Below are 15926 nucleotides of genomic sequence, written 5' to 3' on the forward strand. Positions count from 1 at the left end.
CACAGGTCAGGCTCCAGTAGGGGGATTCTTGTGCATGATAAGCAATGCATAGTACAGTATTAAAGGTCATCGAGGATATATTTTATGTGACAACCACCAACCAGCAGGTTCTGCAGATAGACTTGTCTCAATATGGAACTCCAATAGGGTTTTAACTTTGTCTAAAACAAAGACAGGGGCAAAACACAAACCTTACATTCAGCACTCCTGTAAATGCAATTACAAAGTTATTCACCATAACCTAAACACAACATGAAAAAAAGACCGGTGACATCTTGTGATTTTGAACTTTTTGGTGATTAAATGGGAACATGCTCATTGGTTGCTGAGATTATATATATGCTAATATTTTGAAGGAGTCATATGCCTCCATGCAAAAGCTTGGTTATGGTAACACACATATAAAAAGTACAACCTGACACCAGTTCTTAGTCTGTCCTGTGTTTTATGTCTTAATGTGCTACATAAAGTCAGAAATATCAGCATAAGCAGTAACAAGTAATGGGTGACATGTTAACATGAGTGACTGTTGAGAGGATCCATATCTCTAAATTCTCGCAGTTCTGTTCCATCATAATTTTAAGTTTGGCAAATTAGCTTGTGTGTTTGGAACAGACCTGGCCATTTTACAGCCCGCGGGCCACATGTGGCCCATTTTCTTTTTTTTTTTATTCGGCCACCCAAACTATTTCCTTTGAATATTTTAATCAGTATTTTAAATCAATATTGACTTTGGAAAGTCCTTATTTTTTCCTTTTGTGTAATTTTGTATAAATGATTACACACAAAATAATGTCGGTACATTTATGTGATCATTAATGATTTTAAAGATTAAATAAAATGTCGGAAAATTTAAATATTGACATTGCGATTTTCATTTTGTTCAGTTTACATGACACTGAGTTGGCCCACACATAAAAATTAGATGAGAAATGTGGCCCGCCAGCCAAAATAATTGCCCACCCTTGGTTTAGAAAAATTATTTCTTTTTTAAATCATACAAGGTATCAACAAATTGCAGGCAGGCAACATTTGAGACTGGTTTGAGCATGTTCACATCAAACTTCACGTCTGCAATCACAAGATTAACACAGGTAAGAAAAAAAAAAAAACTATAATAAAAAAACACTTATATTAAATTTGCTCCCATAATCCAAACGCCCTCCTAAAACCAGCAACACACTTTCTATATGTTGACACCAAAATGAAAGTCATAATATTAATGCAGGGAGACAAAATAAAGAAAATGTGTCGTATGTTGGACAATTCCAGTCATCCTCTGAAGTGCAACACAACCGTCTTTATTTTCCTTGTTCCATGAACATCAGTGTGTCCACAACTCCTTGTTCCTGCGGCTCTCCAAATGGTGCTCAGTCCCTTTATCTTGAGTAGATAATCCATTTCCAGGTATTATTTTTCCTCATACCCTCAGCTTTTTTTTTTTTTAATGAATCATGCAGATTATAATCATCTGATATTATACATATTTCATAAACAAGCAAACACTGAACATAAATTAGATCCTCTATAGATAAAAATGTAAAAAGCTGATAAGACTGCTGTTGATTATATTGAAGGTGTCAAAGCCAAGAAGTGGCAACAACAAGCAAAATCGGCCTCTTCCTGCCACGTGGCACCAACTTGCCCCACTCAAACCTCCTTCTTTTCTTCCTGCAAGCCGTCCTCTACTTGTATTTTGTGTTTATTTATTTTTTCATGTAGGAGGATGACTCGAAAAGAGAAAGAAGAAAGGGAAGGAAGGAGACTCAAATCATCCTGACAATTCAAGCGTGTCAAACAAATGACTTTAACAGGGGGAAATTCCAGACACCTCTTTCACACTTACATCAATCCATTGGAACAAAGAAAAATATCGTCCGATAAATCCAGTTCCTTAAGAATTAGGTAAGCTGGGCTAGGACAGAGGACAGGGCCGGGTGGGAGACCGAGTCACAGTGGGCTTGGCTAGAGGGGGTGGAGGTCTTCTGCTTTATGGTCCACAGTTTGCTGTTGCGTCATCTGGATTAGAGAGTTCTCTTATCGGATTGTTGACAAACTGCACAGCTGGAGGACCCTCATGTCCCTCCCATCGCAGGAGCTACCATGACTCATCAGGACTGCAACAAGAGCCATATAGAGATCACACAAATCGGCACATTCCTGATATCTGTGGATCTAAAATCCGGTGCACTGAACGAGAATAAATTCTTGAACTGTTTTATAGCTGGTAAATGTATGCACTGAAATTAAAATGAAAGGTTCAAGACAAAAATGTTAATCGTCGGCTAGAAGAAACAGCAATAGATTATATATATTTATCATGTAATCAATGTTTAATGTCGTGGCGTAGATGTGAACTTACCATGTCCAATTTACCGCTATGTTGCAAAATGATCTGGAGATCTCTATTATAATAGCAAATCGTGATTTATTGTACATAATTTTCTTGAAATGTGGAAATTTGGACAATTTATTCATCTTTGACATACTGTACCTCGACTTTCTGCGGCAGCTCCTCGGTGGGAGACTCGGTTTCCCTAATAACTACAGCTTTTGTCACCAACATATCGGGATGCTGCTGTTTGGCCTCCTGAATCGCCATGGCAAGGGCCTGGGGGAAGGGAAAGATCAACACGTCAGTCTTACACCTCACATAATAGAAGTAAATGATCGTTTCAACATGCAAAAACCGTGGTGTGCAATAATCACCTGATGCTGGTCCACGTCATCATCTCCGGTGATTATAATCCTTTTCTCAATTCTAGTCTCAGAGTAGCCACCTTTCACAGTCTGCAGAGTCCATTCAGTCAGAACTGAGCTCAGTAAATTGAAAGGAAGTAATTTGGAACAATTGCAGTGCAAGTCATTGCAGTTTCCATCTTTCTTAACAAATCACCCATTATTCAGGGTGTTTGCTTATTCGCTCAGTGATCTCAGAAAAAAAGTGGATTTGTCAATTAAGCAGCCATGGTCCCATCATCAAATGAAAAAAAAAAAAAAAAACATTGAGAACAATTAATCTAGTGTCCTAGAGATTGATGGAAAAAGAAATAAAAAAGAAAAATTTAAGGCATAATGTATTATGTAATGTAATTTCAGCTGGCTAAGATATGGTGGACCAACTTTAGACAATAATTGTGTAGACCTGTAATGAGTTACCTTCGTAACTTGAGTTGTGGTTGCTGAGGTTACGCTCTCAGTGATGGTTAGTGGAGAAATGACCGCCTCTCTTCCTTGGTTGCTGGGATTTACCTGCGGCATATTCAGTAACTACAAATGTGAGTACACACACACATACACAAACACACACACACACACACACACACACACACACACACACACACACACACACACACACACACACACACACACACACACACACACACACACACGTACATGTACTTTTATTCTTAAAGATACATACAGGGGAACCATTGTCTTTAAACCCAGCAGATTCTCGTGGGCTGACATCTCCACAATTCTGGAGGAAAAAAGAAAAATCGATATAATGTATACTTACATTCAACATGACCATTGTCCATATAAACAATTAGAAAACACAAATACATGATAAATAATATGGGTGCACAATAAAGAAAATTAATATCACATAATTTGTGGGCGGCACTGTGTTGCAGTAGTAAGTGCTTCTACCTCACAGCAAGAACGTCCCTAGATATTTATAAACATATGACTTCATGCTACATTTGCAGCAGCCACAAACATTTAAAAGTTGATCACAACCAAACCCTTCTTATCTAAATTGGCCAGTTACTGAAATGCCACTTTTGTGTCATATAACTAACTGAAGTTATGAACACCATTAGTCCAACAATGATTGCATTTTTATATGAGAGAAAAATGCTTGGACTCATATGTCTGCCCACAGAGATGAACAGTATTCCCACCTGGTTACATCACCATCATTAATACATTTGCCAGTAATTCAATCCCTTCGTTTTGGAGCTCTAAACCAGACCATCCCTGTCTGGAAAACAAAAAAAGAATAACACTGGCTCTGCAGATATGTGGCATTCTTCATGGAGCTCAAGGCTATTTCAGAGCCAGATGAGTTGTTGTCCTGAGGTGTTCACCACTTTGATGACTCTGAGTCTTAGTCACAAAGTTTGTTAGGATAATTCAAATAAAACACAGGCTGTGATCATGAACTACTACATATATTATAAGAATAAGAATAAGAATTAGAATAAGAATAAGAACAACTTTATTTATACCGAAGGAAATTGTTGTGCCAGAGTTTCCAGTAAAACATAATCATAATATATAATAATAGGAAATTGTATAAACGGTAAAAAAAGGGGGGGAGAATAAGAAATAGAAATAAAACTATAATGTGTCAAAGTCAAGGCTATAAAGTGTTTTAAGGTCTTAAGTGCAAAGATTTGAAGATTCCCTTCAGCTGAAGGAAGAGGAATTAAAAAGTTATTATGATGTGTTCATTCTGGGTATTCCTACATAAAATCAAGTATTTACACTTTAGCCATTACGAAAAGTTATTGTACAAAAGAAAAACCAAGCTTGGAATGAAAGGTACAATTTGAACATTAATAATGCCATTATTAAGGATTATTATTATTAGCTTGATCATGAAAATCACACTGCTCAGCTTACCATCGCCTTTATCAACATATACTAATTTACGCATGCTTGTCAACACAAAAGCTGTCTTTCCCCTAATATCAAAAACAACATTTTAGTGGGCTCATAAATGGTGCTATTACAAGATATGTCCAGCAGGGAGTGCGCCCAGTCCTTTGCCCACAGCATTCAAAAGACCCCACAGCTTGACACAGGTATAACTATTCAGCTCCACTGAAACCATTTGTTTGTCTGATTGTTTACAGGTTGGTGAAATAAAGAAATAGCATTATGTTCGCTTTTCATTCGAGCCTGGTATCTCCGTCCTTGAAAAATAATAAGTACTTCATAACTCAGTTTGTTGAGTTAACTATGTAAGAAAGCCACCTTTAGAGTACCATTAAAATGACATATGCTTGCTATATCAGTGCAATATCTAAAAAGAGTCTATTTTCTCACCAAAGAAGAAAAATACCACATTGGCCGACATATAATTCTATTAACCTTAAATTCAAATCTCAAACTGGCCCCAGTGGTGACACTACTCCAACTAAAGTCATTTAGTTTAAATCATCATCAAGAAATTATATCTGAATGACCCCATAGGAGTTACGGATAAAAGCATAAACCAGAGAACTGATCAAACTCTACACAAAGTAATGCAATTCCAAGTTTAAAGTCACCTTGAGCAGTTGTTTATGAAGGAATATAACCAACATACATTACATCTGACGAGCTGCTCTCTTTGAGGGCCTTGCTCTGGCATCAATTTATAAATCGACCAGGACCTCCCAAACAACATTTTGTCAGAGAAACACACCAGACACACATGAAAATTTATTGGTGGAGAGAAATTGTGATGGGTCAGGATCAGATTGGTTTTAATGCCCTGAGTTGGTCAGCAAGGAGTCTGGTCCAAATAAGAGTGCAACTTATCGACCTGCAGAGCCCGCAGGTTGATTTGTTGTTAAAATATGCAGATGCCGAAAAAAAAAGTGCCTTAACAAGCCATGAAAAATCAATAAAAAGACAAAAACTAAACTATGATATCGCCAAAGGTGCAAATTGAAAGTTTATTCCACATGAAATATGTATGTATTTCCCTAAAACCGATACTGTTCCTTTGACAATTTACAAAACAAACATGTGCTGGAGTGATATTAAGAAATGAAAATGATCTAACATTTGTAAAACAGTTTTCTATATATGGTGGGAGTAATAGTAGCTTTCAGTGTGAAACTAATCCCAATATATTTATCAGAGTAGGCTCGTTGAACTGGTACCAGGTCACAGACCATCTATTGTCGGGCCTTGAAGAAAGAATAAAATTGCTTCAAATTAAATAGTTTTTTTTTTTCGTTTTTTTTTTCCATTACTTTTTTCCATTACCAACAAGTACCTTCGGGTCCACATTAACAATAAACTGGACTGGATATACAACACGGATGCACTCTACAGGAAGGGTCAGAGCAGAATGTTGTTCCTGAGGAGACTGAGGTCCTTTGGTGTCTGTGGCGGGCTACTATAGACCTTCTACCAGTCTATGGTAAACAGTGCACTCTTCTCCATTATAGTGTGAAGTTCCAGAACTAGTGAGGTCAAAATGCTCAACAAGCTTGCAAGGAAAGCCCGCTTGGTGGTGGGACTGAACCAGGATCATCTTGAATCTGTGGCAGTGGGGAGGGTGAAGGACAAACTGGGAGCCATCCTGGAAAATCCTTCCCACCCACTGCATGAGGAGCTGTGGCTGATGGGCAGCTCATTCAGCCAACGGTTCATCCCACCAAGGTGCAGAACTGAACGTTTCAGACGCTCCTTTGTGCCCACGGCTATCAGACTGTAGCAGTCTGGACAATACATAACTCTAACCAGCCGGAGAATCTCACTCATTCATACGTGTTATGCTCTAACTCTGTCATTTATTTTTTTATCCTTTTCGGTGTCACTCCACTCGCATCATGTTTATTTTTGTAGTTGTTATTGTCACTCTGTTCTTATCCTTGTTGTTGCCGTTTGTTGTCTCTCTATTCATATTTATTGACACTGTCATTGTTCTGCTGCTGTGACAAAAGAATTCCCCTAAGAGGATCGATGAAGTACATCTTTTTCCATGCATCAGTAAATCGGCAAGCTGACCGTCACTAAAATGGCCCACAACGGTCTCACAAGATCCAACAATATCATACCAGAAAGGTCTTACAGCGCCAACAAAAAGAGCTGCATTATGGAGAGTAAATTCCAAGAGTCCCAAAATAACTGCAAGGTCATTGCAACAGGTGATTCACAAAATCCACACCCGCTCTGCATAATATGCGGTGATGGCAAGCAAATTAAGCCATTAAACACTCTGAACTACTTCACAACAAGACCAAGCACTGTCCAACATCAAACCTTTGTAAGGTGGGGTTTTCTGGAGAAACAGACAAAAACAAGATTATGACATAGACATCAGGAATGCACTTTGAGTGTCACTGTCTGCCATCACTCCACCCATCTATTTGCAGGAAAACAAGCTCAGGGCTCCCATTTTCTTCTGCATTATGGCGAGTAGATATTGGTAACATAATCGTTTAATACATATTAAAAGTACATAATATAAGGTGTCGTGTTTACATCTTTGTTCCTCTTTTTTAATTACGCCAGCATGGTGTCCAGCATCACCATTGTCCATGGCACAAAAAACGTTGGGGACCACTGATCATCCAGACATCCAGGTCATGGTGAATTCTTGTCAAAATCTTCTTGGCAACTGGACTTGAATTTCGAATTTCTTCACATTTCACCCCTCATCTGAGAATTGAAGAAGCCTCTCGGATGAGGATTGAAACGTCTTCAAGTGAAGAAACTCGAGTCCAACACAAGATGATTTCAACAAGGACCACTGCTCTATATCACCTATCCTCCTCATTGGACGAGAGACAGAGTTCACCCTGAGGCCACAGGGCCACACATAGACAGAAAACCACTAGCTCCCTCATTCTCTCGTCTGGGTAATTTATGGTGTCCAATTGACATAGTGCAGCATCATGTTTATTAACCTTCTTCGAGTCTACCGTTACCTGTGGTGAGACGTTCATGATGTTCTGGTGGATTTCAGATCCATTGGAATGAGTCTCTGTCCTGGAGTCAGCCCTTTTCAGCATCTGTGCCATAGTCACAGCACTGGGGTCCCGTTTTGCTACAGGCGGCTGAGGAGAACACAAAATGGACCAAATATCATATTTTGTTCTCACACAAAAATATTATATTCATCATACACTGCCATTGGCAACTGGTGGAGTAAAAGGTGAAAACAAAATTATAATTCACATTTCTTTATTGTGGTGTTTTTGTTGAGACGGCATGCAAATGAAGAAGCAGTGGAGGGGGAATTTGAAAGAAACAGTGAAGCAAATAAAAAACAAACACAATGAAATATTTATTAGTCAGTACATACCAGAACTCATTTACAAATTGGGAAAAACAATGAAGAAACCAAAGTGTACATGGAAAAAAAATGGAAAAAAAATAGAAAATTATGAAATTGCCAATGGAAATAAGGAATCAATGTCAAACATGCTAGAGGATGAGTCCATGAGCTGAAAGATAGACACATTTGTCTGTCTACCTCATGATATGATCCCTCTTCATAAAGCTTCTCCTCTAGGGGAGATTTATCCCGAGAGCCCATGAGTCGAGCAGAGTAGAACCTCGATGTCTCCTCGAAGTCATCCCGCAGCACATCAGGCTGCCTATCCCTCTCGCCAATGTCCAATGTGCCTTTAGAGAAGTCCTCCATGCAGGGGTGGAGGTCTGTGATAACAGTAAAGTCCACCTCAGCCTCCAGGCTGGATGTGGAGCTGACCGTCATACTGGAACACTTGCGTTCAATGCCCAAATGAGGTTCCCTCATGGAGGCCAAATGGTCTCGCTCCTGCTCTTCCTCTGAAGTGAGGCTTGGCTGAGGCTGGTTCCTCCTCTCACCGAGCTCCCTCTGGGACGGGGAAAGATACAGGGTCACCAAGCTAATGTTACACAGTGCCGATTGAGGACGTCGATGAATGGAGGCACCATCATGTTCTGGGATACAGAGGAACCAAAAGTGCCTTAAAATGGTGAAATGTACTGAGTTTATAAGCACCTGAATGATTACAATCTTCCCAGAAATTACATTCCAATAAAAGTGGATGACCCAAGTAATTGTTAAGTGCAAACATTTAGATGGCTACAAATAAATTCAGTCCATGCTCTGTAAAGGTGATGGCTGAAGGCAGCTCATGCGAAAACTAATACATTCCACTCTAGATGTCTTTATGAGTTTTGATCGTGTTAGGTGCCGTATCTTGAGAGAAGTCAGTCACTCAGGAGGAATTATTTTAGCTATGAGAGAGGAAGGAGAGATGATTGGTAGGTCATATGAAAGTGAGTTAACAACCTTGTATTCAGTAAATGGCTCTTCATAAACAGAAGGAGCAGTTACTGGCTCCTGGAGGAAGAAGCAGAGGAAAGCACATAGAGTGTAAGAAGGTTAGTACAAGCTGGATGAGTCTAGTTCACTTAAAATCATCTTGAAAGTGACCTAAAGACTGTATAAAATCTTTATATCGACTGGCCTCCAAAAATATGTTAGTCTTAACCTAAACTGGGATGAAACTGTTGAGTCTGAATTTGAGCATAGCCATAAATAAGCTTTTTTTTTTTGTAATTAGGTATCCAGTATATCATTTTTGAAGCATTTAAAAAAAAAAACACTCAAACCCAAGTTTAGGTGAGAAATTCAGCCGAAACCAGTCAAAGCTCTATGGATCTGTTCAGATTAAGCCAGGCCAGAATGGATTCAGGCACAAATTTCAAGCTCTACTCTGTAGAGATAAGAAACACTGTTTAGATGGCAGCAAAAAAGGTGAGCGGTATGCCCCTCCACACACGCACACGCACACACACACACACAGAAATACAAAAACACAACAAACCCAAACAAACAAAAAGAAAAAAGCCACCCAGAGCCAGGTTTCATTGTTAGAATCAGCAGAGGATGGCCAAGGTAGTCATGCAGTTTGTGGAATGAGCAGCAAAGCCAGAGCTTAGAAATATTGTTTCTCAAATCTATAATTCAGAGAGCAAGCATGGGTATCATACTTTTACGAAGACAAGGTTTTGAGATTAACTTTTGAGATTTTCATTGGCACTGTGAGCTGGTTAACATGTTTAGAGGAGCACTTCATATTTTTGCTCACTGATCTTGAAATTATTGACTCTTGCAACACCACTTTTCATGCCTGTTTAATCCAGTACATACAAGGGTTTGACTCAGATGAAAAGGTGGGGAATGATGAAAGCTGTCACATCTATTGACTTCTAATTCCTTTTGTTTCAGCATCAAATGTAAACAGGGTCCTAATGATACCAACAGTGAAATGAAAGCAGTAAATCTGACTGTGTCAAACACTGAGCTACTCTACTCTGTAAAATCAAAAGGAAACTTGCAAATTCTGTTGATATAAGGTAATCAGGTTGATGCTGCTTCTGCTAATCCAATATCATACACCATTTGTCTCTAGTTGTAGGACATAACCATTGTCTATGACACAATAATGAACTATTGCACTTTACATTGTCTCTTGCACAAAGAATCAGCTGTAGCGTTCTAATATCCACTGATGACCGGTAGCACATTACAGCATTTTTTAAATTTATTTATTTATTTATTTATTTATCCATTTTGTTGTTTGTTTTCCCCAGTAGATCACATAGATCAGGTACACTGGCTCTTTATATGTGATGCTTTTGTCTATTATGGACCAGATAGAGCCCAAATGCAAAGAGCTCGATTTAAGTTGAGCAAAACGTGGGCTATGTAAATTAGACATAGTCTGTGAATCAGTGGCATCATTCAAGGCCAAATATTTGCTACAGAACTGAATTAAGGACAGATGTGTTATTTATTTTAATTAAGATCTTAGTGTAATTAGTGTAAAACACAAAAAAAGACAAAAATAAAACTACAATTTTAACACCCTTATTTTACTGTCAGCCCCTTATTGTTATAGGTTGTATTTCACAAACTGTTTACTAGGTTGAAAATATGGACATCACTGTTAACAAACGAAATAATTGGCAAACAGGCATACAGGTAGTGGGACTTTTCCACTTTGAAACAAAACCAATACAGAATGTCTATTACCAAATATAATGGTAGAAATGCAAGCAGAAATGCACCCCCCCCAGTCACGAGCCCTATGCTGGCAGGATGTATAAATCTTGCGCAGTTAAATAGAAATTCATAATTTCAATTTTCAAACTGATTACCATTACAATTTCATTGCAAAGAAAATTAAATTAGTTATATTATCAAAGGGATAAAAGTGTGAAATAACCTTCAATAATAATATCATATTTATTAAGGGATGATTCTTTTTCCCCACTTTCTGACAATTTGAAGTTGAAAGTTCACTAAAAAAGTAATAGAGGACAATGTTGCCATAAAGTATGTGTTTCTGGGATTGTAATGAGAACAAATGAGACTGGTATAATTTCGATCCTGGGTATCCAGAGCATCCATCCAAAGCAAATAAACTGAAGGTGTAGGAAGTGTCACACTGCTTATTTGGCCCACAATCCCAGACTATGACAATCTGGTTGCCAGCAAGGAGTAATAAATAACTGGTGGTAATATCACATACAAATATGGCCCAGCAAAATTGGTATGCAGCCCAAGATTTTGTATATCCACCTTGAAAATGACATGTAGTTCAAGAATCATCTGAGTAATGATAATATATGGGTCTGTCTTTGCTTGCCACCCTCTGACAGGGAACAACGTGAGCTGAAAGACAAATTAAGGCTCACAAGCTAGAGAGAAACAAAAACAAACCACCACCTATTGCTTTATTGGTTGGGGTTTTTGTTTGAATTCACAGCCACTGGCGGCCGTCCATATTTGCAAGGCAGTGTGGCGGATGATAGCGGTATAAATTTGTATGCCATGTGAGGAAAAGTCCAAACTGTTTTGCAGGAAATGAATTGACAGCAGTTATATTGATTTTTGATTTGCCAACGGGACAAAGCAAAGCACCACTTCAGATGCTCTTCACATACAGTAAAGATGGATGAGTGTTTCAAGTCACTGAAAAGGTGGAACAAAAAGAAAAATGGCGTGCAAGTCTGTCTGAAGCTCATGCGATGCTTTAATTCCAATGACTGAATAGTAGATGCCAAGCAAAGTTACCGAGTGTCTCTTCTTGGCTGCATCAGAGCTCAGCTCCCTGCCGGCATTTCGGCTGTTCCGCAGTATCAGTCCAGACTCCCTGGCCTTCTGTGTTTTCACTGGCGGGACTGGAGGAGCGATTTTAGGAGGTGCAGAAATCTTTGATGCCAACAACTGATTTTCTGTGAGTCCTCTACAAGAATGATCATCAGAATTATCTTGTTTAGCAAAACTTTCCATATCGGCTGCAAATGCGGAATGGAAGGTTGAACTGTCAGTCCAGTTGAGATCTGAAGATCCCTCTGGAGAGCCAACGGACCAGCGGTACTCTCTTCTGATGACCCAGGTGGGTTCATCCTGCCCTGTCCTGTCCCTCTCATCCTTACACGGTATGCTCTTTGTCCGGTCTGGCTTGAGAGGAACAATCCTTGTGATCTCTGACTGTTGGCTGCCTGACATGCGGTGAAGAGATGTTCTGTGGCCTCGGTCTCCAGGGAAGCCTTCATTATCCTCTCCCCCGGGGCTACTGATCTTCCTCTCATGTGTCCTAACCTGACGCAGCTTTACCTCTGCCAGCTCTTTGTTGTCAATAAGGCTCTTTCCTCTTACCTTCATCATGCACTCCCCTTTAAACCCTGGTAGTGACCTATCATGATCAGCCTTTTCAGGGCCATTTACTGAGCCCATATCCATGTCTGCTGCTCCAGTCAGATTCTTGACCCCCCCCTTTACCTGCTTTGTTTCTTTTGCTACTAATACATCCACTTGTTTGATGTCTTTGGAGTCCCTGACAAACTGATCCCCATGTGACCCCTGCTCCCCTTGCATCACCAATGGCATTGATGGTTCATAATGATTTCCTGATTCCAAAGTTTTCTCTGAATTGTTGTCTGAGTCTGACCCTGTGTTTTCTTCTGCAGTAGAGTCACTGCCTCCTTTTTTGTTGAAAGGATCTCCAGGCATCCCCAGGTTCAAGCTCTGAGGTCTCCTCTTTTTCCTTGGTTTAGAAGCTGTATGTTCCTTCATTTGGAGTGATCCCAAGGCAATAATGTCTTTTGTCTCTAGATCTGAGGCTTCAAATGCTATACAGTGAGATTTGTCTTGGAAGAAATCTGCACTCTCAGACAACTGAACCACAAAACGACTTTTTGTAGTAGGCCAAGGCTCAGAGCACCCATCTCCAGATGATTTTGTTAATGTAAAATCATCAATATGGCTTTTCATTTCTTTTCTGTCGGGCCCTGTTGCTTCAATATGTATCATCTTGGCAACATCTATCTCCCTCTTCTTTTGCTCCCATGAGGAATCAGATGAATTCTTTTCTTTTGCCCTCCAGTCATGGTCTTGTTGAAATGTTTCTTGTTTCTCAATCAATACCCACTCCTCAGAACCCTACATGTTGGTATAAATTAAACACAATTAGACATGCCGAGCATACAAGCTACAAAAAAAAAAAAAAAAAAAAAAAGAAAAATGTTTTCACGATTATCTCCACGATAAAAAAAGTGAAGCCTCGGTAAACATGCTTTGGAATTCCGAAATTAAGTGTACCATACATGACTGCATTTCCTTTTCGGAGAAAACAAAGAAACACGATTGACTGAAAGGCACGTTTGCAGTCTATTTGACCAAACCACAAATGTTATATACAAACAAAACAGCAGAATGAAAGAGAAATAGTGAGAAAATAGTGAGAAAAGTGCAACCTCAGGTGAAGTCACCAGACTCTTCTGGGTTAACCCCTCAACAGACTGGCTGTTAACAGGGTCCTTTCCCACTCGGCCCATCAACTGGCCAACGCGAGGAAGGAATCACGTTTGTAGAGAAAAGAAGAACAGCTGTTAGAACTCGGATATGAAATGAGAGCACAAATTTGAAAGGAGCATAATAACTACATGTGCAAGATGGGATGGAAAAGAAAACAACTGACTACTGTTATAAAGAGAGATGATGTTTCCCCCAGTGCAGATTGTAAAGCCCCTAAAAGATATAGTATGTCTTCAATTCAGGGCTATATATACTATAACTAAAATGAAAAACTGTGAGTGGCAAATTTCATGTTAGTGCTTTTTGACATGTGATATTGATTAATTGTGAGTTTTTCAGGCAGTATAAGTTAATATTCTCCAAGGTCCCGTCTGTTAGTTAGATTTCGGCAACAGAACAAATTGATTATGTTAGGTAAAAGACCATGATAAGAGTTCAAATAGCAACCATGGACATTTCATCATTTAATCTGACTTCATCTTCAAAACCACATAGGTTGAGTCACCATTCCTGTTATGGTAACAGAAATCTAAAACATATACTAAATAATTCAATCTTTATATGAATAAAGAGACTGTGAATTACTGTACCTTCTTCCAAATTTTGTGAATGAGCAGCACTTACTCATTGTAGATGGCCGGGAAATTTCACTAAACACCACTTTTTTTTTTTCTTGAATTACTGTTTTAGAGGTCGTTTTTGTGATAAACAGGACTGACTATTGGATGCGCGGCTCACAATTGAAAACGCAGCTGTTCTGCCAGTTCCTGACCACTGGTTATTCCGGAGAATTGCATAACAAAATCCAGCACTGATTTGAAGAAGAATAAGCTTCTGATGACGTACCACGCCACTCTCTGACCTCAAATACAAATTTCACCTGTTCTCTGTGCTACACAAGAGTAACGTTTCAAGAAACTTCAAACAGAAAATATCCTTGATGCTTGACAGACGCTAAATCTACAGAACATTGTAACAGACATTTACATTCAATTCTTTGTTCTCTAACAACATCAAAATGTGCCGTTCCCACGAATCTCTTGGAAAAAGCATCACAAGCACAGTTTTTCCCTGCTCCCAACTGTCAGTCTACCAAAGTAATATCCCTCCTGTTGAATATCATAATGCTGTCTGCCACAAAAAAAATTGTGATTTAATAAGTGTATGACTTCTGATTTCAGATCAGAGATTGCCAAACCAGTAGCCATTATCTAAAATATGCAACCTTGGTGCTAAATCAGAAATAACCAAATTAAGGAATGTAATCAAAGTTTAAGAGCTTCAATAATTACAATAATTACAAGAATTATTTCTCAGTTGGGCAGTTAGGGACACATAATTACTGTATTTTTCCATGAGCCTATAATTGAAAGCATCTCAAAGCAAATGTTGTCATCCCTTTCAGTCTGTTTTACAAGCACATACCGAAGGCTGACATAATATACTGAGTCATATGATATTGTGACAACTTTTTAGTTTGTTCCTAGGTCTTTGAACTTATAAATAACTTATCTTCCCTTTTCATGCCATCTTTTATCCCTTTACCAAGACACTGTGGCACAGTGCATCACCAGGCTTGAATTATTCAAAGACAAACATAATATGGCCTCTTTATTCTCAAGTCAAGAGGCAGAACTCCAGATAACAGCATTCAGACAGAAGTATGGATCCTAAATGCCATAGACTCCCATTCCCCACCCCCTCCTCCGACTCACAGCCTTCTTCTCCGGTGTGCCGGTTGGGGAGGTTGCCGACAGACGCTTCTCACGGTTCATCAGCTTGCTGTTGGGCTCCCTCAGGGCTCTCTTCAGCTCATTGATGCTCGCCTGGTGTTTCAGCAAGACATCCTGCGACTTATCCAGAAACTGAAGGAGAGAGAAGAGACAACAAAGCACATACATAGAAGAGTCTTATTAGTATGTCATCTTAAAGGTCATATGCGCATTTTATTACTCAATGCTTAAGTCCATTTGGAGAAAGGAACAGGGATGGATGCACAATATACATAACAAAAAAAAAGGTCAATTCAGAACCCAGGGAATTCCCTGGCTTTTTTTCTCTTCTTTTTTTCCCAACTGTGCAAGAAATTATTATTATTTCTTTGCCTAAAGAAATCATTTTTCCTAAATGCCAATACTGTGTCTTTTCACTTTTTCCGACAGCAGTTCAAATTACAGTGTTTTATTCAGCTAATCAGATAATAGTTTATTCAATGGCTTCCTTTCTGAAAACCAAACAAATGTATGCTTTTCAAGGATCTGTTTATGTTTGTCTATTTCCTGCTTATACTAACATTTTTCAAGCGAGACTCATTATTAGATTTGTTATTTTCCCAAGCTGACTCGTACTATGGAAGCCAATGGACTTTTTCCCA

At 39.0% G+C, this 15926-nt stretch overlaps 1 protein-coding gene across 10 annotated transcripts in view; it reads right to left on the minus strand.

The window, feature by feature from the left end:
* Window positions 1-654: 654 nt before the first annotated feature.
* The window catches only part of LOC147222184 (band 4.1-like protein 1), a 93811-nt gene continuing 78539 nt past the window's right edge, over window positions 655-15926 (minus strand). For 5 of the 10 annotated variants that reach the window (XM_086167718.1, XM_086167715.1, XM_086167716.1 and 2 more), the window contains 12 exons: window positions 15268-15417; window positions 13492-13575; window positions 11807-13177; window positions 9014-9064; window positions 8207-8572; window positions 7659-7787; window positions 3425-3481; window positions 3160-3252; window positions 2710-2790; window positions 2495-2611; window positions 2363-2405; window positions 1434-2117 (listed from right to left, as the gene is read on the minus strand). In XM_086167718.1, the coding sequence (XP_086023844.1) occupies window positions 2379-2405; window positions 2495-2611; window positions 2710-2790; window positions 3160-3252; window positions 3425-3481; window positions 7659-7787; window positions 8207-8572; window positions 9014-9064; window positions 11807-13177; window positions 13492-13575; window positions 15268-15417 (2526 nt within the window). In that variant the 3' untranslated portion in view covers window positions 1434-2117; window positions 2363-2378. Of the gene's footprint in view, window positions 2118-2362; window positions 2406-2494; window positions 2612-2709; window positions 2791-3159; window positions 3253-3424; window positions 3482-7658; window positions 7788-8206; window positions 8573-9013; window positions 9065-11806; window positions 13178-13491; window positions 13576-15267; window positions 15418-15926 lie in introns of all 10 variants that reach the window. The other 5 variants (XM_086167714.1, XM_086167717.1, XM_086167720.1 and 2 more) reach the window with 5 other exon arrangements.

This window comes from Fistularia commersonii, chromosome 21 (assembly GCF_037954325.1).
Source record: "Fistularia commersonii isolate RoL2024-O1a breed Wild chromosome 21, RoL_Fcom_v1.0, whole genome shotgun sequence".
NCBI lineage: Eukaryota > Metazoa > Chordata > Actinopteri > Syngnathiformes > Fistulariidae > Fistularia > Fistularia commersonii.